Source organism: Ambystoma mexicanum, chromosome 1p (assembly GCF_040938575.1).
Source record: "Ambystoma mexicanum isolate Mex_15411 chromosome 1p, UKY_AmexF1_1, whole genome shotgun sequence".
Classification (NCBI taxonomy): Eukaryota; Metazoa; Chordata; class Amphibia; order Caudata; family Ambystomatidae; genus Ambystoma; species Ambystoma mexicanum.
The window spans coordinates 673963913-673990518 of record NC_090921.1 but is presented as its reverse complement, the minus strand read 5'-3'; the positions used below and the strand labels follow the sequence as shown (position 1 = coordinate 673990518).

The 26606-nt window shown below is 46.4% G+C and overlaps 1 protein-coding gene across 4 annotated transcripts in view; it reads left to right on the top strand.

Annotated features, from left to right (window-relative positions):
- ARNT (aryl hydrocarbon receptor nuclear translocator) overlaps nt 1-26606 on the top strand; it is a 675339-nt gene that overhangs the window by 217345 nt on the left and 431388 nt on the right. For all 4 annotated transcript variants that reach the window (XM_069649742.1, XM_069649743.1, XM_069649741.1 and 1 more), the window contains exons 5-6: nt 5831-6044; nt 7102-7315. In XM_069649742.1, the coding sequence (XP_069505843.1) occupies nt 5831-6044; nt 7102-7315 (428 nt within the window). The remainder of the gene's footprint in view (nt 1-5830; nt 6045-7101; nt 7316-26606) is intronic.

Sequence of the window (26606 nt, the reverse complement as noted above, 5' to 3'; positions counted from 1 at the left end):
GGTTCCAGCAGGTTCCAGCAGCAGCTGCAGTGGAAAAACAACCAGCTTCGAGAGGATGTCCAGACAGGCTTACTTTGGAGTTGATTGGTCCCACCAACTCAAGGGGAGAAGTCGTCCTTGCATGGCTTCTCTAGTCGTAGTGAATTCAGAGCTTCAGCACAGCAGCAGGGCTTCACCGGGCAAAGCATGCACCAACATGTGTTTACACCCTCTGTCCCCACAGGCCATCCCCACCCTCTCTGGTCCCCCTGTCTTGTTCCCTTGTGCCCCCCTTCCCCGCACACAGGAGTCTGTCCTGATATATTCTGGTTTCAACATCACCGTCTTGTGGCCAATGCTGGATTTTACTTTTATGGACTTCATTGATTCACGGTGCGTTACCCTTTCACAACTCTCATGCTGGTCTTCCTTTGCATCTTGTACTCATGGTGTTCCTTTGCATCTTGTACTCATGGTGACCCTGAATCATGCTGTTCCCATCTTCATCTTGTATCCTGGCTTGCAACATTGTGTTATTACTGACTTCTGGCGTTGTATTCGCTCTCCCCTCTTGCTTCTCCACACTTTTTGACTGCTTACTCTCTGTTCTCTCCTCCCCTCTCCCTTTTCCTATCTCCTTCCTCCCCTTAGTTTCTCCTACGCACTTACTCTTTCAGAATTGTCCCTGGACCTAGTATGATAGCAACCTCGTCTGTCGCTTCCCCTTCACCTTACTGCCCCCCCCTTCCCTCCAGCACTATCTGAAACGTTGTCAGGCCTAGTACAATAGTCGCTTGTTTTGTTCCTCCCCTCCCTTTCTGCATCCCTCTCCCTCACCTTTTTGTTTTTCTCCAGCTCTACCAGAAATGTCATCGGGCCTAGTACAGTAGTCTGTTTCCATTTCCTTCCACTCTCCCCTCCCTTCCTTATCTATGTCATAGCTCTTGCACTATCTGAAATGTCGTCAGGCCGAGTACGATAGTTAATTTCACATCCTTACTGTTCATGGCCTGTAAGAATGTCATTGTATTGGCCCTTGTTTCCTCCCTTGCCTTGAAGCGCTTTGAAATACATTGTGTATAGGCGCTATATAAACTATCATATAATATATCAAACCAACGGTCCAGGAGTTGCAGCAGGCATCTCTTCCAAGTTCTTCTTCGGATTCCTTTGTCCAGTGGTCGACTTTGCCTTCCAAGCCAAAAAGCCTCGCGTTTTATGCAGGTTTCTCACATTCATTCCAGCCTAGCTGTCAGTCATCCAGTAGGGTGGCTGTCCTTGCCGGACATCCAGCTGGCCAATCACCTAAGAGTGCATTCCTGTCTCCTAGGAGTCTAAGCACAGGAGGTTTTGGGCACCTCCCTCGCTTCCTGCCCCCGCCAGGCACCCTGGAGCCAGAGGCTGGCTTCAATCTTGAATCCCGCCAAAGACAAAACGAACAAAGGAACCAAACCTGGTTTGGCGCTCATAGTAAATCTCAAGAAGGACCTTTCCACAATGAAATGGTGCAAAAAGAAGACCAGGGCCATTATGAAAAAAATGGTACCCTTGGGTGCTTTACTTCAGCTGCGAATGCAGCCTGCGGTAAAAGCACAACACGGTAGTTAAAAGTAAACCGCTGCCACCAACTATTCTTCGAGGAAAGGGTAACATAAAAATGTTGCATGAGAGCTGGACAAAGGGGATACTAAGTAACCCTTCCAATATCCTATTATAAGTGTGTGCTGGGTCTAGAAAGTTACAAATGTAAGTAAAGTCGATTTCACTTTACTGCTCTTGGAAACAGTAGTTTATCCAAAAGAAGGTATTTAAACCTTGGGGAAATCTGGAAGACTCCCCTGGGCCACTGCACTGAAGGTGCTGTGTGACACAGTGTAAAAGATGCTGCCTGCAGAGTTTGTCAGACCCCACAACCAAAAGAAACCGTGTTCAAATCATAACAAAAATACACGAGAGAGTGGGGAAAAAGTCTTAATCTCTCCAGGTAAAAAATTCAAGTCCTCAAAATCCAGCAAAGTTTCTGGGGGTCTCTTAAGGTAGAGAGGAATTAGCACATTTCTGAGATTTGTCCCTAACAATACTTCACGTTAGGGATAGTGTTACAAGCACGCCCATGTCGATGTCCCCTTTCGATCCTTGAAAGACGAGATGCAATGCACAACATGTGAAACTAAGCAGATACAATAATCAGAAATGCTATTACGGTAAGTAATGCATGTCAGATTTTTCTTTTTATTCAATTGGGTAACATTGGGTTTTGCCTTGGTCCTAAAAGCCCTACCAAAATCAATGCATCTGGACTCTAAACAAAATCCCTAAACGTGTAGTGCAGAAGTCACTGCCCTAAAGACTGTTAGAAACATTACCTAACTGTAACGCACTACATTTTTCTTTTGCATAATGCCTAAATAAGGAAGATATTTTTATTGATCTATTGTATGGTTATCTCCTCATTGCATATAATTTCTGCTGTACGTGTTTATCTCCCTGCTCTCTTCCCAGGAGTTTGGCCTCAGACTGCTTTGCCACTTTTGCCTCTGTAGAGTTGGGCTTTTAAGGGGAAGCACTGAAACCTAGCTGGGGATTGATGTTCCCAAATCCTATACATACGACCTAGGACAATCCTTTTGTCTGCGTCAGACTGCTTGCTTTCTTTTACACAGTTCCCAATACAAGTCCTACAGCTTCACTTAGCAGCTCATTAAGACCAGTAGACTCCACCCCAATCAGCCTCTGTTTCTGTGTCCCCCTGTTTTGGAGGAACTCTCCTAGTGTACACAACCTCCCAATTTTACATTGGCGGTGAGGTGGTGTCCCCTTTCGCCCCCTAACCCAGACACTTCCTTCTAAGATGATGAATGGGTCATCTGCAATTGCAAGATCTCTGGACCACTCCAAACTGAAATTGCTCAAATTCTTAGAGCTGTTACGGTTTCTGTGCACCCTGCATCGTCCTGTCCTGATGCACACCAACAGCATGATGGTCAGTGTTTTACATTAACAAGTGGGGGGCAGAATTTCCCACCATGTACAGTCTTGTCCTACAGCTTTCAATTTCGGCTATTGTACAGGACATGCATCCATTTGTTCCATCTGTCTGGATCCCTCAATGTGGAAGCAGATGCGTAGAGCAGGCTGCCTCTCCCCACATATGAATTCGAAATCCATGACCTGGCCTCAACATACATTTTTCAGATTTGCCCCATGTCCCTTGTTTGCATCCCTAGCATCTCCATGGAAGATACCTTGCCTCAAGTGGGAGAAACCATTCCTTTATGCCTATTCCCCAATCATTGTCATCTGGAGACTGATGCACAAGCTGAGGAGACCTTTTTGCCATCTACTATTGATGGACCATGGTGGCCGGCAAAGTATTGATGCTCTGATCAGAAGGAACTGGCATCACTCATTCCCTAGCTATTGCCCCATCACAAGCCCTCCTATAGCCAGCAGAGCGGGCAGGTTGTCTGTCACTCTACTAAGTTGTTCAATTTGGCAGGTTGGTTCCTGAGGAGGTACCTTTTACCTTCGGCCCCATGAAGTATGACAGAAAGGGCCTGTGTTCCTGCAACTGGTTCTTGGAGATGAGCACCAGTCTCGAATATGGTCTGAAGCTAGAGTACTGGCTCAGCTATCTTTCCAGCATAGGGACCTACCATAACTCGGGTGATTCCCTGTACTCCTTTTGGAATCCAGTGATGTAGAGACGCTTCATTGGTGTCCTGCAACATTTTGAAGTGGTAGAACAACCTCATCCGTAATGAGCTGATGAGCTGACATGAGCTGACCTATAAACCGTTTGAGCCCATGACATGGACAGACTTTCAGATAATTATGTGGAAAACATTTTTGTAGTGGCTCTACAATCTACGAGGGGGATTGGTGTGATGAAAGTTTTTTTCTTGTACATGTCTTTAATTCAGTTTCCGAGACAGAAATGTGTGTTTGGCACACACCTGTCTTTTCCCTGAAGGTGGGACATAAAATTCTATATCAACCAGTAAATCAATGATCTTTGTTTTTTCCACACCATTCTGAGGAACTTTAAGTATTCCTCACACACTTGATGTGGCAAGAGTGCAAAAAGTCAGGTCTAGGTCTAAAAACCTCTAGTGCAAGGCCGACTTTGCAGAAGGCAGCTGTGAAGGCCACCCTCTGCAAATAAATTGTTTTCTTATACTGTGCTTCATGCCGCACTACAGCCTGTATGCGAGAGACTCGCTATCAAACCTTTGCTGCTCGGCGTGGTTTACAAAACGTGTGTGTTGCTCCTGGGCTATCCTGTTCTTATGTCTCCCTCATCCTTCCCGTAGCCCATTTTGTGGGGTACCGCAAAATACCTCCAGCTGACTTCACTGCTGCACTATTCCTCCGCACCCACCACTTACCTGTTCTGGCACACAAGTCTGTCCAGTCGTGACCTCTAGTCTGCTTCCCATCGCTCTACTTGTCACATTCAGTGGTGCAGTCGTTTGTGCGTTGGAGTTTAACTGTTGCAGTCAAGAGACTTTAATAAAAAAATAATGTCCTGATTGCACTAAACAAATATGTTCGCCCACCAAGCTTTTCATCACAAGTGAGGCTCAGATTTTGACAAGTAGGCTTCAAAGTTATCACCTGCTATTTGGAGTATCTCCTGCACTGTGCAGTTCTACAAGGTAAGGGCCCTGCCTCTTCCCAAGGGAATACTTACCCTGTTGGAGCCCAGGCAGCTTCTGTGACTTTACAGCGGCATGTTTCACTGGAGGATATCGAAGACCCACACCCTTGTCTCCTCTTCGTGCTTTCTGCAGACACTACTTACTCGGTTATAGTCCAAGCATGGATGCAGGATTCCACCAGGCTGAATATCTTTGGCTGACTCAACAATTAACAGATTTGTTACCACCCTCCTACTTGCTTCATTGTTGTCTCATCTCCCGCAAGTAGGGAAGAAAGGGACTGAACATTGGACTAAGAACCCGTTACTCACTGCACGGACTACTGTACTTCCCTTTCCTTCAGATGGCCCCTCCTTTCTTTAAAAGTGATTCCCTTCCTGTATAAACACTCACTGCAAAAAGGACTGGCGAGTGGTAGTGGGGGAGCAGCAGGTATATGGTGTTGGCCTGTGTTTTGGTGTGGCTCACGCGTGGGCCCCAATGTCTTTCTTTAAATTCCTGCTGCGTATAGGTCTGGCCCTAATATGTACTACTGACACCCTACAAGTATGGAGGAAAGGGGCATGTCGAGTAGGGAGTAGAGTTGTCACTAGTATGAAACTGTGATTTTGGTCATTCATTTCTATTAGCATATTCCCTTCTCACCATTTTATTACTGTTTTGAAGAAACGTTTTTAGTTTTGTTTTCTTAATGAGTAAGATAAATGTACTTTACATGTGTAGGTGAAGCAGAGCAGTGTCTAGATTTTCAAATGCCGCTTTATCGCCCACTCCTAAGGCATTTGTTTGGCTGTGGAACAACCGCTATGACGTTCGCTAAAGGTGGTCCTAGCAGAGTTCGGTAACTTACATGTCTCTACCAGTGGGAAACTCCTAGCAGGTATGAGAATAGGTGCACCCTTCACCTTGGCCTAGTGCTTGAGTTTATTTTGCATTATCTACAATTACAAGGCCTAAGTGGTCTGTGTTCACAATCTAGCACACACAATCCACATTCATTTTATTCATTCTTCCTTCAGCTTTTATTGTGTGACATGTGTGTTCCCATGTCTTGCATACCAAGCTTTTAAGCACTTTTGCTGGTGACAGTGGATTGTGCAGTGTCAGATTGGTGTTCCATTAATTGTTCAGTGTGTCTTAAAATCTGTAGGATATCTCATACAGATTGCTCTTGCTCCCCTTTTCCGTAGGGAGAACCACAGCGAGATTGAGCGCAGACGGCGTAACAAGATGACAGCCTACATCACAGAGCTCTCAGACATGGTTCCTACCTGCAGCGCCTTGGCACGCAAGCCAGATAAGCTGACTATCCTTCGCATGGCAGTGTCCCACATGAAGTCGCTGCGGGGTACTGGCAATACATCCACAGATGGCACTTACAAGCCTTCCTTCCTCACTGATCAGGTGTCTGACTCTTGCTCTTTACTTTGCTTGTTGCTCTTGTCTGATTTGTACATGTATACATTTCCTGAAGTTAAAACGATCCAGCCAAGTGCATATCCTACTGTTTCAGCAGCCCAACATAACAAAAGTCTGCTTCTTTGTACCACACAGTTACATTAAATGCTTCACTTCTGGCAGGAAAATTTAACTGCAGGATTTTCTGTAAGTGCATGTACTAATCCTTTATGTATCAGGTAGTTAGATGGAAGAAGTCCTATTATAGCTCTGGCAGGTATGCAACATGAAGCACGTTTGAAGCACTTGCAGTGGTATCAAGGTTCCCCAAAAAAGTCTTTAGTTTGAAATACAGAACAGTCATTTGTTTTACTCCCTTTTAGTGTCCTTTGCATTCATTAATTATTTTCTCTGCTCTCAGTAAGATCCATTCACACACATGTTTTGTATGCTTTTTTGTCTGACATGTGAGATACTACCAGAACCATGCTCTTATATTAGTACTGTTTGGAGACGTAGTGAACTAGTGCAAGGACCTTGTCTGATTCTGATGCTGTTAAGAGGCCATGTGTGCTTTTGCATGGTAAAGCCATTTGCTGATATGTGGGTGACCGATTGCTGTGGGACAAGTAGTCTGTTACATGGGGTCAAAGATTCTAGGGGGTTGTTGGATTATGCTCGATTGTGTTGTGCTGATGTAGTATGGGTACCATTTGAGTGCTGGGTTAGTTTCAGTCTTGCTATATGTGCATAATGATTCCAGGGTACTTTGGGAAATATTTAGCTTCTCCTTAGAAAGTATGGTACTCTAAACACTGCTCCAATGCTTAGAAACGTGTTGTGGTTGAGAAAAAGCCTCCAAAATACTTTCTGAAAGGCGTTGCCCTGTTTTCCTGACACTGCCTAATCATTGATTGGTGTTATAGTATAACCTGGAAAATATGCTACTGCCAAAAATCAAAGTATTCTCCTCACCTGGTACACTAAGTCTACATTAAGTGCTGCTTGTCCCATTTCGAGCTTTTCAGAAAGGGGCTCAACAATGTATTTTGCTTTCTCATAGGAGCTGAAGCACCTCATCCTGGAGGCTGCAGACGGCTTCCTCTTTGTGGTGTCCTGCGAGACCGGACGGGTCGTGTATGTGTCCGATTCAGTGACCCCTGTATTAAACCAGACACAGTCCGAGTGGTTTGGCAGCACCCTCTATGACCAGATTCACCCCGATGATGTAGAAAAACTGCGTGAGCAACTTTCCACATCAGAAAATTCCATGTCTGGTAAGTAAAATGAACAGGGTAACGTTTTGTTCTTAATATTTGCAGTTCTGATGCCTAATAGATTTAAATGGATGCAATTCTGAATTTGGAATTTGTATAGGTCATTTGGACAATGTTTGAAATCAACTTGATTTTTGTATTTAATCATGTTTTGGGCAGTGAGGAAAACGATATATATTTGTGAGGCTTGTGGATCTTCTTAGATCACATGCTATGCACAGGCTGACATCTAGTGGTACCGGCAGAGTATTACATGATTTGTTTTCGAAACTGAAAGGGACGTCGACTGGGCGCATTAGTAATACTATCCCTAGTGTGACGTTTACTGTATCCATGTTCCTTTACATTTTGAGGTCCCTCAGATTGTTTTTTTTCCGCCATTGTGGTTGGTCGCTGGTTGCAGAGTTTCTTTCTGGCTAACGGCTTTGTCTAAACAAAGTTTAACTTTATACTTTTATTCTGTCCTTCCAACAACTGCACGCTACACTACCAACTGCTTCGGCAGCTTTCGACAGACGGCTACATCATCGACAACGCTCAACTCTCAACGAATGAAGACTGCGGCCTACACAGGGCTCACTGGGCCTCAAACCTTCACAGTAGGGAGAGTGGGGGGAGGTCAATACTTTGTACCATTTTAGAGAATGCCTCTTCTGTCCTCTTATCTTCCCTTTTGTCACTACGCTGCCCTTTCCATTAGGAATGGAAAATACTCCTTTTAAATGTTACCCTTCCTACAACAGGAAATTCGCTTGGAAAGACATGCACAAGGTGTGCAATCACTCTCTGCCAAGGGACCACCCTGAGAAAAACTGCAAGTCCTGCAGACTTTTCCGTCCAGAAACCCTAAAGGACCATCGGTCCAAATGCTGGGCCGCTCACACAATGCAGGCTGAGTCCTCCATAGATGTGAGAGGGGAATCCAGCAAGAGCAGGATCAACGTCCTTAGTGACGCCAAAGGCGATCTGGGTTCAGTGGAATCCCATGAGCGGGCCCCCAGCTCCAATAGGCAGGCCAGCGGCCCTGTGACTGAGCATTACCTGTTGGCTCAGGCACACACACCTCCCGCCACACTAAACACACACCCCACGGACCAACCGCGTCGTCGACCAGTGAGCCGTGCAGTGTCAAAGGAGAGGTCCTCTAAATCGTCCCTGTCCTCAGGGCCGCGGTCTTCGCTGCACAACAGGCCTCCGAAACAGGTGCCGAAAGCCATTTCAGACACTCCATCTAAAAAAGCCCTCCTATAAAAAAACACATCCCGGTCACCCTCTTAAAGTCTAAAACGTCGAAAATAGTAAAATCTTTAATGCCTCTACCATCCCGGCCCTTTACCTCCCAGGATAGCGACCTTTCTCCCGCTGGAGACACCATTTCAGGGGTCATGCACCACAAGGAACAGCCACCCTTGCATCACACCCCTAACCCGTCAGTACTTCCCAAATCAACTAAGTGGAACCCAGAGAGTTTTGATAGAATTATGAGGAAAATGTCCTGCTTTGTGGACTTCATGGACAAGCACCCTGTGGAACTTGAGAATCTTCAGTGCCCTACACAAAAGGGTCAGGGATGAACCATCTACTAAAAGGCCATGTCTGAACATTTCACAGCCCAGCACTTCCACCCAGGCCACCTACAAGTACCAAGAACCCTCTCAAGGCCTCTACATTATAGATCCCTCAGGGTCTCAAAACCCTGAATCTCAGGGAGATCAAGGAAACCAAGATGACAAGGACCAATATTTTGACGATGACGACCAGGACCTCTACGTGATCCAGTCACCAGACCATCAAGACCAGCCAGTGGCTGACTCGCCAGTCGACAATCAGCTCCAATATAATGAGCTACTTGTTAGGCAAGAATTGATGTAGTAACCCTGTGGGAGACTACACAACCTTTGTCCTCTGGGTATTAGGTAACCCACCTATTGGTACAGGCCTGTACTACACAAGTTGCTAGTGTGACTGAGCAGCCAGGCTTATCTCAAGAGGGGTAAATGTGAGCTGTAGAGCTGTAGCAATGAAATCCACCAATACAAGTAGCCAGGTAACACTTACACTCAGGGTGTATGTTATAAATGATTTTTTATTTATTTGGATTTGTAGAGTGCACTACAGCCCACAGGCATCGAGGCGCTATTACAGGCAAATGTAAGTAGGCTTGATTCAGGGTTACAGTGAATGCGGTCCAACAGTAAAGTTTCTTGGTTACAAAACAAGTGGTACAATAGATCAATGCAACATAGGTAATTTGAGTGTTTCGCATGTAGCAATACATTTATTTAAAAGTAGCTTTTAAATAAGCATTCTTTAAAAAGGGCAATGTATGTAGCAATCAAATATACTTTTCTAGAATCAACACGCAACTAGTAGCTGCCCTTTAGAGATGTTTCTTACACACTTCTAAAACCTGAGGTGACTTCACTAACTAGGACAGTATCACTAACTAGGACAGTAATGGCATTTATATATCACTAGTACACTTTGTAGATTCTGAGGTTTGTAGAAAGGAAAGATTAAAAGAAGGAAAAAAGGTCCTCGGAGCATGTGAGCACTTTAAATCCTCCAATGAAGTCTAGATAACAACCTTTCCCAGCAATATTAGTTTAAAACCCATGTATCACCTATGAGGGACAGCAAGTATCAAAGTCAAATGGACTAGAAGAGTCTGCAGGGAGCCAGGACAGCCAAAGGCAATTGGAGCAAAGTCTATGGAGCTGAAAGTCTATGGAGCTGATGCACTTTTTAGATAGTAAAAGTCTTGCACAAAGTTAGAGCGTTTGTTGAAGAGAAATCACTGTAGGGTCACGAGCTGTTACACCTTTGAAGGGTAGAGCTGAAATCAACTCTAGCAAAGCAGCTACTACAAGTCTCCACTGAGAAGAGCAAGCTACAGACACTGAGATAAGTACCCCAAGTCAGAACAGTATCTTTGGTTAGATGAAGAGTGGTCCAGCTGGCTTCTGTCCGGTTGCAGCGATGCAGATCCTAGGTTCCTGGGTTCCTGGGCCTCAGTCGTGGGTACAAGAGGGAGGACGCCTGGAGGACTCCTGCTGCAGCAATTCAGAGGTCGGCCGCAGCTACGGGCTCTTTTCACAGTTTCTTCATCGGGTTGTTCTTCCCAGTGGTCGACTCTGCTACTATTCCCAAAACACTCACTTTTTAAGCAGGTTTCTCCCATTCGTGCCTAGCCTAGGCTGTCAATCACAGGCAGCCAGCCAATCGGGAATCGTTGCATTCATGCATTCCTAGAGACAAAGGATAGGGCACCAAAGGCATGTTAAGGAGAATTCACAGAAATGTGCTAATCCCCTTTTTCCTTGGAGACCCCCAGCCCTTTTCTGTTGCACTTTAGGACTTTTAATTTTCATCCTGGAGAGAGTGAGACCTTTTTCCCACTCATGTATTTTTACTTGATTTGAACCCTGGGTTTCGTTTGGTTTTGGAGTCTGACAAAATCCATAGGCATCATCTTTTTACATTGTGACACCCGGCACCTTGAGTGCAGTATCACATAGAAATCCTTTGGATTTCTGCAAAGATTTAAATACCTTCTCTTGGATAAACTACTGTTTCCAAGAGTAGTGAAATGAAATTGAGTTTACTTACATTTTTATCTTTGTAGACCCAGCACACACTATCCTACTGTGCTGGAGGGGTTACTTAGTATCCCCTTTGTCTATCTTCTCATGTAACATTTTTATGTTGCCCTTTCTACAATTAATGGCTGGTGGCAAGGGTTTACTTTTTCCAACCATTGTGTGTTTTTACAGTGGGCTGTGTTTGCTGCTGCAGTATAGCACCCATGGGTGCCCATTTTGTCAAAGTGGCCCGGTCTTCTTTTTTTGCCATTTTTTGTTGGAAAGATACTTCTTGAGATTTACTCTCTGCGTCAAACCAGGTTTGGCCCGGAGTCGCTTTGGAACTAGCTCTATTGCCCCCTTTTTTTACCATGGCCCGTACTTCCTGCAGGAGCTGAGGGATGTGCTGCTCCTGCCGGGCCACCGGTGGTATCCGCGGACACTTCTGCTGGAACTCTGGAGCGTGTCCGTGGGCAAGAGCGCCCAGCACCCATCAGTTGGTGGAGATCTTTTCCCAATTGCTGATGAAGCCTGTCAGCCCTCCTCCCACTGGGCTGCAAGGGTGAGGGCCCGACGTCCCGAAGTCCCGGCCGGTTCACTCTTGCTTCAGGGCCTGCGTGCCACCTTGGGAGAGACATCGGCCACCTCAGAAAGCCTTGGAATATGGCCCATGTAGGCCTCCTGGGTCGTGGAACGGTAGGGCTGGCGGTACGAAAATGAAACCCTTCGACGACCTGCCGGATTTCCCTCCTGAGGCACGAAAAGGACGAGTTGCTGAAGCGTGCCAAGGGCACGGGCCATCTCTGTGTCGGTCTTAATGGCTTGCAGCGATTCGTCGGCGGCCTTCCCAAAGAGGTTGTCCCCGTTGAAGGGCATGTCCAGAACCCTAGTCTGGACTTCCTGCTAAATGTTGGTGGCTTTTAACCAGCCACGATGACGGGGACAGACACCGCTCCCCATTGTCTGCAATGTTGAGGGCCACGGTGCTGGCATGGTTTGATGCCACCTCGCCCTCTTCGAGGATCTCCAGCACCCCAACCCGTTTGTCGTCTGGGGCAAATTCCAGCAGCAGGGCCATTTTATACCACATCTGTGTCATATCTGGCCAGGATCACAAGCACATTTGCTGCCTTGACTGTCGCTGCCGAGTAGATCACTTTCCTACCCACAGCGTCCAACTTTTACCCCTCACTGTCCGGGGGAACGGAGGCTCAGGATGAGGGATTGGAAGACTTCTTCCTAGCAGCTGCCTTGACCACTCACTCCAGGGAGGACTGCGACCGTAGGCACTTGGGTGCCGACTCCGGCACACAGTAATTCTTTTCCAGTCTTTCCCTCTTCGCCGGGGCTGATGCCGGATTTCTCATCCGGGCCAGGACCTCATCCCCAAACGTCGTCCAGGAGAGGCACCACTAGAATGGTCTTCCACTTGGCCTCACGTCGTTGGTAAAGGAAACCTTCCTTCTTGGTCTTTTCTGCCGTCAGCTGAAGGAGCTCAGACGTGAGGGCAACACCACTTCATCCGGGCCAGAGGCACTCGGCGGCGAAGAAACGCTGCCATCTTCGTCCATGTCCGTAGTCGCCGTGTCTGTACCCGTATCCGTAGGGGAGGAGGGCATGTGCGGTGGTTGATGAGGCGTAGGGTGCCGTTTTCTCTTCTTCGGTGGCAGGCCTGGTGCCACCGTGGCCAGAGCCGGGGGTGCTGTTGGCATCCTCTTCTGGATCTTCAACACCAGTGTGTGGAAAGTTGAAAGGATGTCCAGCAATAAATCCTGGGAGGTGTCGGGAGTAGACTTGCTGGGCCTAGCGCCCACGTCGTCATCAGCATTTCCGCAGTCGTCATCGTCCCAGTCAGCATTTCCGCCGCCCTTGACCACCTCTGCGTTTCCGCCGGCATCGTTCCCTGCGTCCTACGGGACACCATGCTGGAGAAGACCGGGAATTGCAGCTGGCGAATGGTGTGACGGATGTCAGCGGTACATGCAATGCTCCTGCACTGATTGCCAGGGCGGGGAGACGTGGTTGCTGTTAGGTAAGAATTGGTGCAGTCCCACTCTGTGAGACTACACAAGAGTTATCTGCCAGGAATTGGGTAAACCACCTTTTGGTATAGGTCTGTACTACACAAGTTGGTAGTGTGACTGAGCAGCCAGGCCTATCTCAAGAGGGGTAAATGTGAGCTTCAGAGCTGTACACATGAAATCCGTCAATACAAGTAACACTTATATTCAAGGTTTCAGTTATAAATATAGTATTCAATAGTATTGAAGTGTATTTGTGTGTTACTATTATATTGCTCCTTTCTGAAAAAGGCTTTATAACTGATGATACATAAATTAATAATTATTTATGCAAGAAACCTTGAGTGTAAGAGTTTATTTGAATACCTGTAACTGTGAATCTTTGTAACTCCACTACTGCTCACATTTCCCCACTTGAGATAAGCCTGGCTGCTCAACACTCTACCAAAACTGTTTAGTACAAGCTTATACCAAAGGTTGGGTTGCCTATACCTGTAGTCATTGTTGTTTGCAGTGTTCCCAGAGGGTACTGCATTCAAACTTTGCCTAACAGTATCCTACTGGACAGGATGGGGAAAAGGTGTCAAAAGGAAGGGGATACCGCGTCTCACCCTCCGGTGTCCCACTTCCACTCCCCGAAGACCCCACATTCAGGTGATCCTCCCGCACTGGTCCACTCCCAGGAACTGGATCCAATAGCAATGGTCATGTCCTGGCCACCTGAATGACAGTTCCCCATGTACTAGTACATGAGACACCTTCAGGTTTCTCACAGCACCCATGGGTACCTTTACGTGGGCTGTGACAATGGCCCGCGGTAAAGCTTCACCGAATTTGTAAAAAGGTTCACTGGTTCACTGCCATCAGCCATTTACGGTGGGCGTGTCCCTGTAACAGAATTGTTACAGTGCTCATGAGAAGGGAGATGCATTGTATCTCCCCAGCACTCCACATAAGGTGGCGTGTGTAGGTTTCACCTAACAAAATGTATAAGGGATAGAAATATCCTTTCTACCCTTGGGAACTGTAGTTATCACAAGGTTAGCCAGAGAAAGTAAAAGGGGGATCCCAAAGGGCAACCCTGTAACAATAAAAAGGTATAGACCAACAGTTGTCAGAGGATTATGATTAAAAGGACACTATAGCGAGTCTTTAAAAATGACACCAATAAAAGGAGTAAACGGATCTGTGAGTGTGGAAAAAAGTTTCCCACTCACTGAGGTATAGGGAAAAATAATCCACCAGTAAAGCAAAATGTTCTGGGGTTGACACAGGTCAGAAAGATGTGTCATTGATATGAAAATCTTACCTAGCAACACTATGTGGTTGGACTGTGTGTTTGGCAGTTTTGTAGTGCCAGCCTTATTGTCTGGCCACTAAATCCTTTGTGTACCTGCCCTTTTGTGTAATTGGAGAGCTGGTTTATGCCAGCCCTTGAGCAATTCGATATATCTAGGGAAGATCTGGACTCTTCCTCCGTTCTGCTGGATTTTGTAGGTTTACTTATCTGCATGCTGGACGATTCTTGCCACAAACCTGCGCTGCTGAAACCCTGGTCCAAAGCTTGGCTGTACTGGCTGGTATTTGTGCCCCATATCCTTATCTCTGGTTTCCTGTTTTAGTTGCTGGACTGCCTTCTGAGCGGTCTTTTGTCCTCCACTGGTCCTCCTCACTGGATGGACTAGATGTCCTGTGAGACTGTTTCTTGGCTATTTTCCCACTTTTGCTTGAAGTATCTTCCTGGTTTTGCACCTTAAGGCAGCAAGCTGCAGTTGTCCAGGAGGGTAGCGTGACACCACTGAACTGCCCCTGCTCTTCATTGGGGGCCATCATTGGTCGCCTTCATGTTCATTTTTTGGGGCTGTTTTCTACTGACTGGCCCTCTGTTTTGCCCATCCAGCTGTCCAGATCTGCTTGATCTGATTCTGCCGTTTTTGTGCTGCCCTTTCCTCCATTGCCTTCACTCCTAGCCAGTGGGTCATTGTCCTGGGAAGGCTGATTGTTCTTCTTTTTGGTCAAAGGGGATAGCCAAAATCAAAATGGTTGGCGGTAGGACTACTAATGCGGTCAAATTGGCTGCTTTCCTGGTGATTCCAAAATTAATTAAATTACACCTCCCACCAGCATAATCCACAAAACTGTTCTAGGTTAATGTTGGGGAAATATTTTCCATTTGCCACTTTCTCTTCATAGACTTCTATGGAGTACCCCAACTTTTTGCTTTTGTTTTCATCCTGACCAGACCTTTGATTGTAAGTAAAGCCTTGTTGCTTTATTTTGTTACCCTGCTTAGCTCATCTGTTTTGGAGACACTGAACAGTCCATTTGGCTATCCGTGCAGGTGGTACTCTGTACCCACTATGAAATTCCTTGTTTGTTTTAAGCTGCACCCATCACCTTAAAGCGAAGTGTGGCCGGGATACATGATATCCCTTTTTCTTTTTTTTTTTTTTTAAAGTAACTTTTCTGTTACTTGCATAAATTGTTCACAGCTGGTTGGTGGCAGTGGAGATTTTTCAACTGTGGTTTTCGCTTTTCTCATGTGCACATTTGCATTTGACCACATAATGCCGTTTAGAGTACATATATGCTAAAATGGCTGCACCATAGGATTTTGTCCTGTCCTTTGGCTGTCTTGTCTTTTGGCCTTCCTCTTGCCCTCTCAGGGATGGATAGGCCATATAAGGTAAGCCCTATGTAAGGCGATGCAGAGGTATGCTTTTGTGGCTAGATGCGGTTGGTGGGACTATCTGTCCCATTTCAGGTCCTGGTGGGTGGGGGTCTGTTGCTGGGCTGGTTTGGTGCCTGAAGGTTGTCCACGATTAGACGGCCCCTGCCAGTGTGAATGGTGCAGATTCTTATCAAGGGTGGTTTCGGGGACGGCTCAAGGTCGAATTTATGATAAAAGGAAGAATCCTGTGGTAATTCGTCACATCGTTGGAGCAAGAATCCTTCGAAAAAGGAGCGTTCTGCTTAAGACCCATGTATTGTTGTTGCATGCAACCAGCATTGCATCTAGCAAAGTCTTGGGAAGCCCTATCCTTTGTCTGATCTCCTGAAGGCCCTCATTAGTGATTCAACCTCTGGACCGGTAAGAACAGCCAGTCCTGACACCTGCTTTGAGGACCCTGCCCTTGGAAGCTATTGGGAGTCTCCTAGGACCACCCTGTGAACAGTCCAGCTTCCCCATGACCCTCTTTTCTGCATCTGTTGCTGTCCCAAGTGTTAAGACTGATTTCTAGAATCTGGCCTGGTTGACGTATTTTAGGAGGCCACCCTAGTTCTAGTGAACAGGAGAACTCTGAGAGGTTAGCCAAACCCAATCAACGTAAGCATGGAGAGTGGTCAAGGTTTAGTCTCGGGAGATAATGAGTGAGGTCAGGGGTCCACAATGAATGAGTCCACACAGTGAAGCACACAATAATTCAATTTAGACATACAAGTACAAACATACTCCTAGTATAGGCCCAAAATTCCCAGTAGAAAACGAAAAAAGCAGATAGTAATACCACCCAATACGCAATTATCAAGCATATATACAGTTACCCTTTAGGTTTGTAGGAATACATTCAATATTTAGGCAATTAAAAGGAGGTAAGTAATGATGCAGTAAATTGAAACCAATTCACAAAAATGATGCCCTAAGTTTGTTAGGGAGAATTCTCATTTCTGTGCTAATTCCCTTCAACCTTAGAGACCCCCAGCTCTTTTGCTGGACTTTAGGACTTTTTGGTTTTTATCCTATAGTGAGTGAGACCTTTTTCTCACCCTCTCATGTATTTGGATCTGATTTGGACTCTGTGTTGTCTTTGATTTTGGAGTCTGACAAACTCCATAGGCATCTACTTTTATATGGTGACACACAGCACCTTCAGTGCAGTATCACAGAGAAGTCCTTTGGATTTCTCATAAGATTTAAATACCTTCTCTTGGGTAAACTACTGTTCCCAAGAGTAGTAAAGTGAAATTGACTTTACTTACCTTTGTCCTATGTAGGTACAGCACACCCCATCTTAGGTGGAGTGCTGGGGGGGGGGGGGGGGGGTTACCTAGTAGCCCCTTTTCCTACTTACTCATGTAAAAAATCTTATGTTACCCTCACTACTTTAAATGACTGGTGGCAGTGGTTTAATTTTCCTACCATTGTGCTTTTCTACCACAGCCTGAATCCTCAGCTGCAGTATAGCGCCCAATGGTGGCCACTGTGTAATAATTGCCCCAGTCTTAGCAAGGGAGGTTGCCAAAACTACCTGTCCTAGGTCTCCTTGGTTACCTGAATGCACCCATTGTTGATTGGCTGGCTGGCTGTCCTTGAAGGACAGCCACCCCGCCCTGTGAGTGACAGCTAGGCTTTGCATGAATGGGAGAAACCGGCATAAAAAGGTGAGGCTTCTTGAACAGAAGACAGTTGACCACTGGACGAAACATCCGATGAAGGAATCGTGAAGAGAAGCTTGCTCCATCCTCCTGGACCGGGGAACTGCCCGGTGAAGTCCTGCTACAGTACTGAAACTGCTTTTCCGAATCGACTTGAGAAGCTCTGGAGTGGACGACTTCTTCCCTTGGGTTGGTGGGACCAACTTACCTCAAGACCAACTTTGCTGGAGGACCTTCCCCAACTGGCTGTACTTCCTTGCTGCTGCTGGAACCGAGTGCCAGGGGTCGAGAAATCTGTAGTCGAATGCATTGTCTTTAAGCCAGAGTAGAGCTCCAGGAAGATCCTAAGGACCCTCCCAAAGCAGAAGGACCCAAGCTCGAGTCACCTCACCAAAGTGCTGGACTCAAGGAGGGAAGAAAGTCCATCAAGTGTCCAAGATCCACGGTGGTGCTGTTTGCTGGTAGCTGAAACCGCGAAGTACCGTTGAACTGAAAAGGGCCCGTAGCTGCCACCAACCTTCAAACTGCAGTGCAGGAGTCCTCCTGATGTCCTCCCTCTTGTCCCCACGACTGAGGCCCAGGAACGCAGGATCTGCAACCCTGCAACCAGAACAGAAGCACGCTGGATCATCATCTTCTTCTAACCTAAGGTACTGTGCTAAGGGGTACGTACCTCTTTTGTCTGTAGCTTGTATTATCTCACTTGAGACTGGCAGTAGCTGCTTTTTGCAGAGTTGATCTCAGCTCTACCTTTCACAAGCCTAACAGCCTGTGGCCTAACAGTGATTTTCTACAAACTCTCTAACTTTGTGCAAGATATTTGTGCTAAGAAGCGCCTCAGCTCCATAGACCTTGTTCAAATTGACTTTGGCTGTCCTGGCTCCCTGTAGACTCTTCTGACCCATTGACTTTGATTCTAACTGTCCCTCATAGGTGGTAACTTTTTTGAAACTGTTATTGCTGGGAAAGATTCCATCTAAACTTCATTGGGAGATTTAAAAGTGCTCACATGCTCTGAGAACCTGTTAACCCTTTTTCCTTCCCTTAACTTTCCTTTCCACAACCTCAGAATTTTACCAAGTGCAAAAATTGATATATAAATGCCAATACTGTCCTAGTAATTGAAGTCACCTCAGGGTGTAGGAAGTGTGTTTGAAGCATCTGTAACAAGGATCTACTTGCTTATCTTGATTCTGAGAACATGTTGTGAAGTGTATTTTTATTGTTGCACATTGCCCTTTTTCAAGAATGCTTCTTTAAAACTGACCATTAAAATAAAACATTATTTTACTAGAAAACCTTGAGTGTAAGTGTTATTTGGATACTTGCATGTTTGGATTTTGCTGCTACAGCTCTACAGCTCACATTTACCCCTCTTGAGATATGTCTGGCTGCTCAGTCTCTGTACCAACGTGTGTAGTACAGACCTATACCAATAGGTGGGTTACCTAATACCAAGAGGATAAGGCTGGCGTAGTCTCTCACAGGGTTACTGTATACATTCTTGCCTAACACTTTATAAGCCCAATCCCTATGATGTATGGAGCCTTGTGCCCAAAAGAGACAAAGCTCCTTCATAGGAGAGGGGACTGAGTTCTTGTGATGGTGAAAATGTTCCAGAAGATATTTCTGTTAGGACAGTTTTCCTTAGGTCCAACTAAGAGCTTAGTAAAACCATTCAACTGAGGCAGTACAAGACTCCACTATTAGTATTAAGGCTGTACCACCTGAGTTCTGGGTAGCGTAGTCAGAGCAGCCAGGCTGATCGTAGGAGGGAGAGCGGGCTGTAGAATCAGTATGAATGAAATTGTAATACAAATGGTGCAAAGAAACACTGAAACGTTATCTATTGTAAAACTAAATGGTTTATTTAAATACAAGTAGGCCCAGATAAATCTTGGGGGGAAAAAAGTACTATCACAGATCATATAAACACATTATAGAAAAACACAACACTATGCAGTAAGGTACACAGACCAAAGCATATAACCTTATTTGGAACACGTAACAGGAGTTCCAGGGAAGTCGAAACAAATAGTTACTTTTAAATTACCTTCAGTAATACCAGGGTAGTAAACCCTATCAGTTGTACTGGGACGCTCAGCAAGAAATCACATATTAATATCAACTGGACAATATACTTTTCTGATCTAGTGAAACACAGATTCTAGGAACAGCATAAACCTATAACTCTGATTCAGGATAACCGTTATTCTAGGGGAGTTGGACCTTGGGGTGTAGTATTCAATTACAGTTGCTTTTCAGGTCACAGACTAAGGGAAGCAATAACTCTAACTTATTTTAGGATAACACAGTTATACACAAGGTAAGTAAAACCTATACACTCATTACAGGAGCTATAAGCAACTTAAAGGCAGGTGTAAACCTAAGACTGTGTTTGTGTCTGTCTAAAACAGATCAGGCAAAGCGAAACCCAGTGTTACACTTTATGAGTGACTCAAAGTTATTCTAGGTAGGTAAAACCTAATGCAGACTTATTCTGGACAGGCTAACAGCACGTCAGGGGGAGCAAGATCCAGCTGGGGAACTTACAAACTCTTTTTCTGAAAGAAATAGTTAAGTGAAGCCAACAGCGTTACTTTTGGCAAAGAGGCACAACCAAATCACAGGTGAGTAAAATAACATTGTATCTACTTCTCATAATGGCAGAACAATTGTAAGGTAAGTAAACCAACCTTATATGTACCTTTCAGAATGGCAGAACATTTCTAAGGTAAGTAATACACTTTCGAGGGGATTGGGTCCTCCAACGTATTTCATATCTATGACAGTAATCACCACAGCTGTGCTGCTTTGGAAAATCTTTCTGTGTCGATGACGTCGATACGCTGTCCTCGAGGGCCTCCGTCGAGCCGACGTCACCGGATGTTATAAGTAGGATGCACGACGCCCGTAGCGTCAGTTCCGGAGATCTCGGCGTGCCTTGGTTCTACTGAATCCTGTTCTTTCGGTTCTTCGAACCTGTTTCTTCCTTGCGATATTGTATGATGTCTTCGGCTTCTTCCACCCTGCGGTCCGGTTTTAAGAAGGTGTCGGGTGTGCGGGTCCAAGTTGTCGCTGACGGACACGCACAACGCTTGCCTCTGGTGCCTCGGCGAGGACCACGATACAGATGACAATCGCTCACATTGAAGGCCTTGCTGGAGCGTAAGAAGAAGCTGTCGGTCGGTAAGGTGGCCAAGCCCCGGAAGTCGCGTTCCACTGGTCTTTCGATTGATGATTTGAGGGGTGACTCTCCGCATTGTCGTCGTGAGTCCGGGGGGTTCTCAGTGTGGGAGTTGGTCCCGCCATTCCTCTACCTCTTCGAGGCACTCCATGAAGCGCCTGTAACGCTCACCTGAATCCCTCGGAGGCGCAGGTCCGGGCTTGGAGATTTCAGTGTCTTCTAGGGTCACGCGCAGGCCTCTGGTAACACCCTGGATAGACCCTCTCCTCACCGTAATTTTGACCTGGAGGGTGAGGTGTCTGCAAGCAGGAGAACAAGGGGTTAATGTATGTCTGGTTGGCCAATCTGACCTTCCCCTTTTCTGGACTCCCCACGTTACTCGTAGGCTTAATATGCTCACCTTATATAGGTGAAAGCGGAGCTCTCCATCCTGCGTCTGTGCAGGGGTGCTGATGCCAGTTGCTTCACTGGTTAATTGCTCAGCCCCTTGATTGCAGAGGATGAAGTCAGGGAGCAAGGCCGTCGTTAGCTGCACGAACGGTGATTGCTTGAATATGGAGTTTTATTTATATGACCCCTTAAATGTCTCTCGCCATTGCTGGTCCGGTAGGTAGATAAGGTAAGCGAGAAGAATGCCGGAGCTCGTGAAGGCACGTAAGTAAAAGAATGTTATTCGAAGTTAAATGCACTTCTTAATGTCTCTTTTCCCTTTCGAAGTTAAATGCACTTCTTAATGTCTCTTTTCCCTTTTTCAGGTAGCCGTAGCAGTCGGCGTGGCGATGGACGCTGAGGTACGTGCCGGAGAATGGGTAAGCCGATGACAGCTAGAAGGCACGTGAGTAGTGATGGCGTACTGTGCCCCTAATGATGTCCTTCTTGTTTTAGCAGGTGCGGACAACAGCGCCTGACGAAGATCGAGGCGTACGTGGCACAGGTAAGCAGAATAATCACGGAGGTTCACTAACCAATGTCCTTTGTTTCCGCAGGATTGCCGGAGTATGAAGAGTGCGGCACGCGGCCTCAGGATGCTCCGATGGACGAGGTAAGTGCTGCGCTGGTTTTGTGTTGTCCTAACCTGGTGTCCTTGTTCTCTTTCAGACGCTGCTGAAGACTGATCTTCCGGGAGGTAAGACTGAAGATTTCTTATTCACAGATGCAGAAGCTGAAGATTCTCTGGAGCTGACACGGTGAGCGTCCTGCTGCTAGTGCAGAATAACGCGAAGCACGTTGCACTGATCGGGTGTGGTTTAAATAGGCCACTGGAGTGCTTAGGTGTCTCCTTCCACAGCCTCGCCCAGACAAGAAAGAAGTTCCAGCTTCCAGAACAGTTCCAGTATCCAGTCCCAGGGAGTGGTGCTGGCCACACCCAGAAGGTAAAGTAGTTCCAGCCAGGAATGGATGAGGATATCATCCTACAAGTAAGTGAGCAGCATGGTCTGCAGCAGGTAGGTCCACCCAAGCACCATTCCTCTCAATATGAGCCCGGCGCTTCCTGTGCCGGGACTGGGTTCCCTTATGAGCCTGGCGCCACTGGCGCCAGGACAAGGTCCAAAAGGCCCCTGTGGGGACCGGCTGGTGCCTGGAATGGAAGTTGACCCTGCTTCCAAGGATGTTGGGCTGGGTCTGACTCCTTGGAGGCAGCGGTCATGACAGCACCCCCCTTCAAGGCCCCCTCCCAAGCTTGTCTTCTCCGGAGGCTTTGGCTTGTTGGGAAAAGTTTGATGAAACTTCCTGACTAGACGAGGTGCATGGACATATTCTGAAGGCTCCCAAGATCTCTCCTGGGGGCCAAATCCCTTCCAATCAATCAGGTAGTACAGTTTCGATTTGGACATTTTGGAATCCAAGACGTTTCGAATTTCAAATTCGAGTTCTCCATCCACCTGGATTGGCTCTGGAGGATTAGTCAAACGGGTTCCGGGTTGCATAGGTTTAAGGAGAGAAACATGGAAAACGGGATGTATCTTCATCCGAGTAGGTAGCTCCAATTTCACAGCCACCGGATTTATCACAGCCGTGATCGTGTAGGGTCCTAAATATCTTGGGTTGAAGGTGCGTGGTCCTTTTAGGGATAAATGCTTCGTGGACAGCCAGACTTGGTCTCCTACTTGGTATTGAGGGGCCTCTTTTCGATGTTGATCCGCTCCTTTCTTATATATTTCCTTGGCTCGTTGAAGGTGAGCTGTGGCTTCCTTAAATGCTTGAGTTATTGTCGCATGCAGATGGTCTACAGCGGGCGTTCCGAGAGCTTGAGGTGGATCCAAATTAGAGGTTCGAGGATGACTTCCATACACCAGAAAGAAAGGGGTTTTTCCAGTTCCTGAATGGATTGAATTGTTGTAGGCGTATTCAGCAATCCAAAGGACATCCTTCCAAGTGCCCTCCGATTGTTGCAACATACAGCGTAGATATTGTTCCAGAGTTTGGTTAGTCCTCTCAGTCTGCCCGTCAGTTTGGGGGTGATGGCTGGTGGAAAGTTGTACATCAATTTGCGCTAAACGACAACAACTTCGCCAAAAATGGGAAATAAATTGGCTCCCTCGATCGGAGATTAACACTGAAGGGAACCCGTGCAACCGGACGATGTTTTCAAGGAATTCTCAGGCCAAAATGGGAGCTGTTGGTAAACCTTTCAGTGGAATAAAATGAGCCATTTTTGAAAAAAGGTCCACGATTACTAGAATTGTGTTGTATCCGGAGCAGGAGGGTAAATCTGTGATAAAATCCATTGAGAGAGTATGCCAAGGGCATGGTGGAATGTCTATTGGATGTAGCAGACCTGCTGGTCTTTCCTTTTGACTCTTGTTTTGTGCGCAGATGCCGCAAGAAGCCACAAAATCTTTAATGTCTTTTCTCCAAGTCGGCCACCAAAAATGTCTTTTAATTTTCTCTAGGGTTTTGCCCACCCCTGGATGTCCTTCTATTAGAGAATCATGGTAGCAGGTGATGACCTGCTTCTGTAAGTCAACACATGGCAAATATAGTCTTCCTTGGAAATACAATAGATTCTGATCTATCGTAAAATCTTTCCCTTTCAGTTGCCAATTCAATGAATCATCAGGAGTTATTAGTTGACTGACTTTTGCTTCGATATCTTCAAGGGATAGCGTGTTGATTACTCCCAGTATCTTTTGTTTGGGGATTATTGGTACCGGCTCTGAATTAGCTGAGTGTTCGTCTACCCCTATTCGGGAAAGGGCATCTGCTTTTCCGTTCTTATTCCCTGGCCGATACGTGATCACAAAATCAAATTCCGCGAAGAATAATGCCCAGCGGAGTTGTCTCGAAGATTGGGCCTTGGCTGACTTCAGATACTGGAGGTTGCGATGATCAGTGATTACAGTGACTGTGTGCCGGGCTCCCAGGAGATAATGCCGCCAGGCCTTAAAGGCGGACTTAATTGCCAGAAGTTCTTTGTCCGTAATTGTATAGTTGATTTCGGGGGCCGAAAATTTGCGAGACCAAAATGCCACAGGGTGTAATTGGTGTGTTTCGTGATCTCTTTGTGATAGCACAGCCCCCATTGCAAGGCTGGATGCGTCTGTCTCGACGATATACGGAAGTTCTGGACGAGGATGCTTTAAGACTGGAGCGGAGACAAATTTAGCTTTCAATTCTTGGAAGGCTTGTTCGGCCTTTGGAGTCCACTCGAATTTTTTATTCTTTTTCAGAAGGGCCGTGATGGGTTGAACTACTCGGGAAAATTCTGGAATGAATCTCCGGTAAAAATTAGCGAAGCCCAACATGCTCTGTACTCCTTTCACGGAAGTTGGGGACGGCCATTTGGTGATAGCGTCCACCTTTCTTGAGTCCATGTGAACTCCATTGGGTGACAAGATGAACCCCAAGAATTCGACTTCCTTTACATGAAAAGTACACTTCTCCAATTTAGCAAACAAACGGTGTTGGCGAAGTCTCTGTAGAACCGCTGTGACATGTCTTCGGTGCTCAGCTTCTGAGGATGAGTATACCAGGATATCATCGATATAAACAATTACGCATACATCAAGAAGTTCTCGGAAAACGTCATTCATAAAGAACTGAAAGGCGGCCGGTGCGTTACATAGTCCAAAGGGCATTACTTGATACTCAAACAATCCGTATTTAGTGCGAAAGGCCGTCTTCCATTCGTCACCCTCCTTAATGCGTACCAAGTGGTAAGCTCCTCTGAGATCTAGCTTTGTGTATATGCAGGCTCCTTTAACTTGGTCCAATAATTCGGGAATCAGAGGCAAAGGATATCTATTTTTGACTGTAATCTGGTTCAGGGCGCGATAATCGATACATGTTCTCAGGTCACCTTCTTTTTTCGGAACGAAGAACAAAGCAGAAGAAACTGGAGATTTCGAGGGACGAATGAATCCGTTAGCCAGGTACTGGTCCAGGTATTGCCTGAGATGGAGATTTTCTGGCTCAGTGAGAGCATATATTCTACTGCACGGAGGAGTAGATCCAGGTATTAGGTCTATCTGGCAGTCGTATGACCGATGCGGGGGCAAGGTATTGGCCTGATCTTTCTGTAAGACGTCGCGGAACTCTTGGTATTCTGGAGGCAATTGGGGGCTCTCGGAAGCGATGGTTGCAAGCCTGATATCGGGTCGAGGGTAGCAAGTTGGGGCGCATTCTGGAAACCGGATTACCTTGGCTCGCCAGTCTATCTGAGGATTGTGCTTTTCCAACCAAGGAATACCCAGGATTACTTGAAACTGCGGGGCCTTGATTACATCAAACACAATCTTCTCCCGATGTCCATCTTGGCATAGCAACATCACTTCCATGGTGGTGTGAGAAACCGGTCCGGAAGCTATTTCTGTACCATCCACTGTAGTGATTATGTCTTTAACCATCTTAGAACATAGAGGAAGATTCATCCTGGTTGCCATATTTTGATCTACATTGTTACCGATCGCTCCGCTATCAATGTATGCTTTAATTGCATGCATGCGATCTGGTCGATCTGGACTTATGAGGACCATAGGCATTACCAAATGCGAGGACAAGGAACTGGTTTTAACGCTCGGCAAGCGGACCTCTACACTTGTCGGGCGAGGTCGTTTCCCGATTCTAGTTTTTCAGCATTCTTATCGGAAGCTCCTACAGCCTTCTTGACCGGTTTCACTGAACAATCACGAAGGAAATGTCCGGAATTCCCACAGTAGAGGCACATCTGTAATTGTCTTCTCCTTTCCCGTTCCTTTTGGGTTAACGGTCCTTTAACAACCCCTATCTGCATGGGCTCCACGGAATCAGTTCCTTTAGCGGAGCTCTGAGGTCTTGAAAATTTTTGGGTTTCAAATCTGGAACGATCGGTCTTCCTGTTCTGTAGCCGGTGATCTAATTGGACTACTAGGTCGATATAATCGGAACAATCTTGCGGGGGATTCACCACCTGTGCTAAGACATCTTTAAGTTCTCCACGCAGCCCTCTGTAGAAAAGCGTGATTCTCTTATCCTCAAGCCACCTAGTCTCAACCACCAGTCTGTTAAAAGATGCTATGTATGCTAGGAGATCCTGATTCCCTTGTCTTAGTGATAGGAGTTCATTGTCCAAGGCCTTCCCCTGTGAGTGTCTGGCGAACAACTTTTCCATACTGGTCTGGAAATCTTGAAAGTTATGGAGGATCGGATCATCTTGTGTCACAAGAGGAACGGACCAATCTGCAGCACTACCGCTAAGATAGGAAAGTACGAACGCTACTTTGGTTTGGTCAGTTGGGAATGCGGCGGGTCTACACAGAAAGTGCAAGCGGCATTGAGTGATGAATACTGCAAACCGTTTTGGATCACCTGAAAAACGTTCGGGCGGGGCCAAAGGCACATTCCCTGGCAGATTAATTTGTACCAGATTATTTGAGGTTGTAGGAGTGTAGCTCCCTCCCGAGGCAGGCAGAGGCGTCTGTCCCGCTTATGTGTGTAACAACTGTCTGGCCAGATCATCCGTTCTTTCTTTTGAAACGATCAACTCCCTTCGTAAAGCATTTGTCTCTTGGCGGGATGCCTGTACTTCAGCTCTCAGTGCCCCAAGCAATTGGGCCAACTGATCTGTGTCCGAGGTTTCCATTGCGCCTGGGTGGGAATTTTGCGGTAGGCTTCGCGTTCTGTAACGCTCACCTGAATCCCTCGGA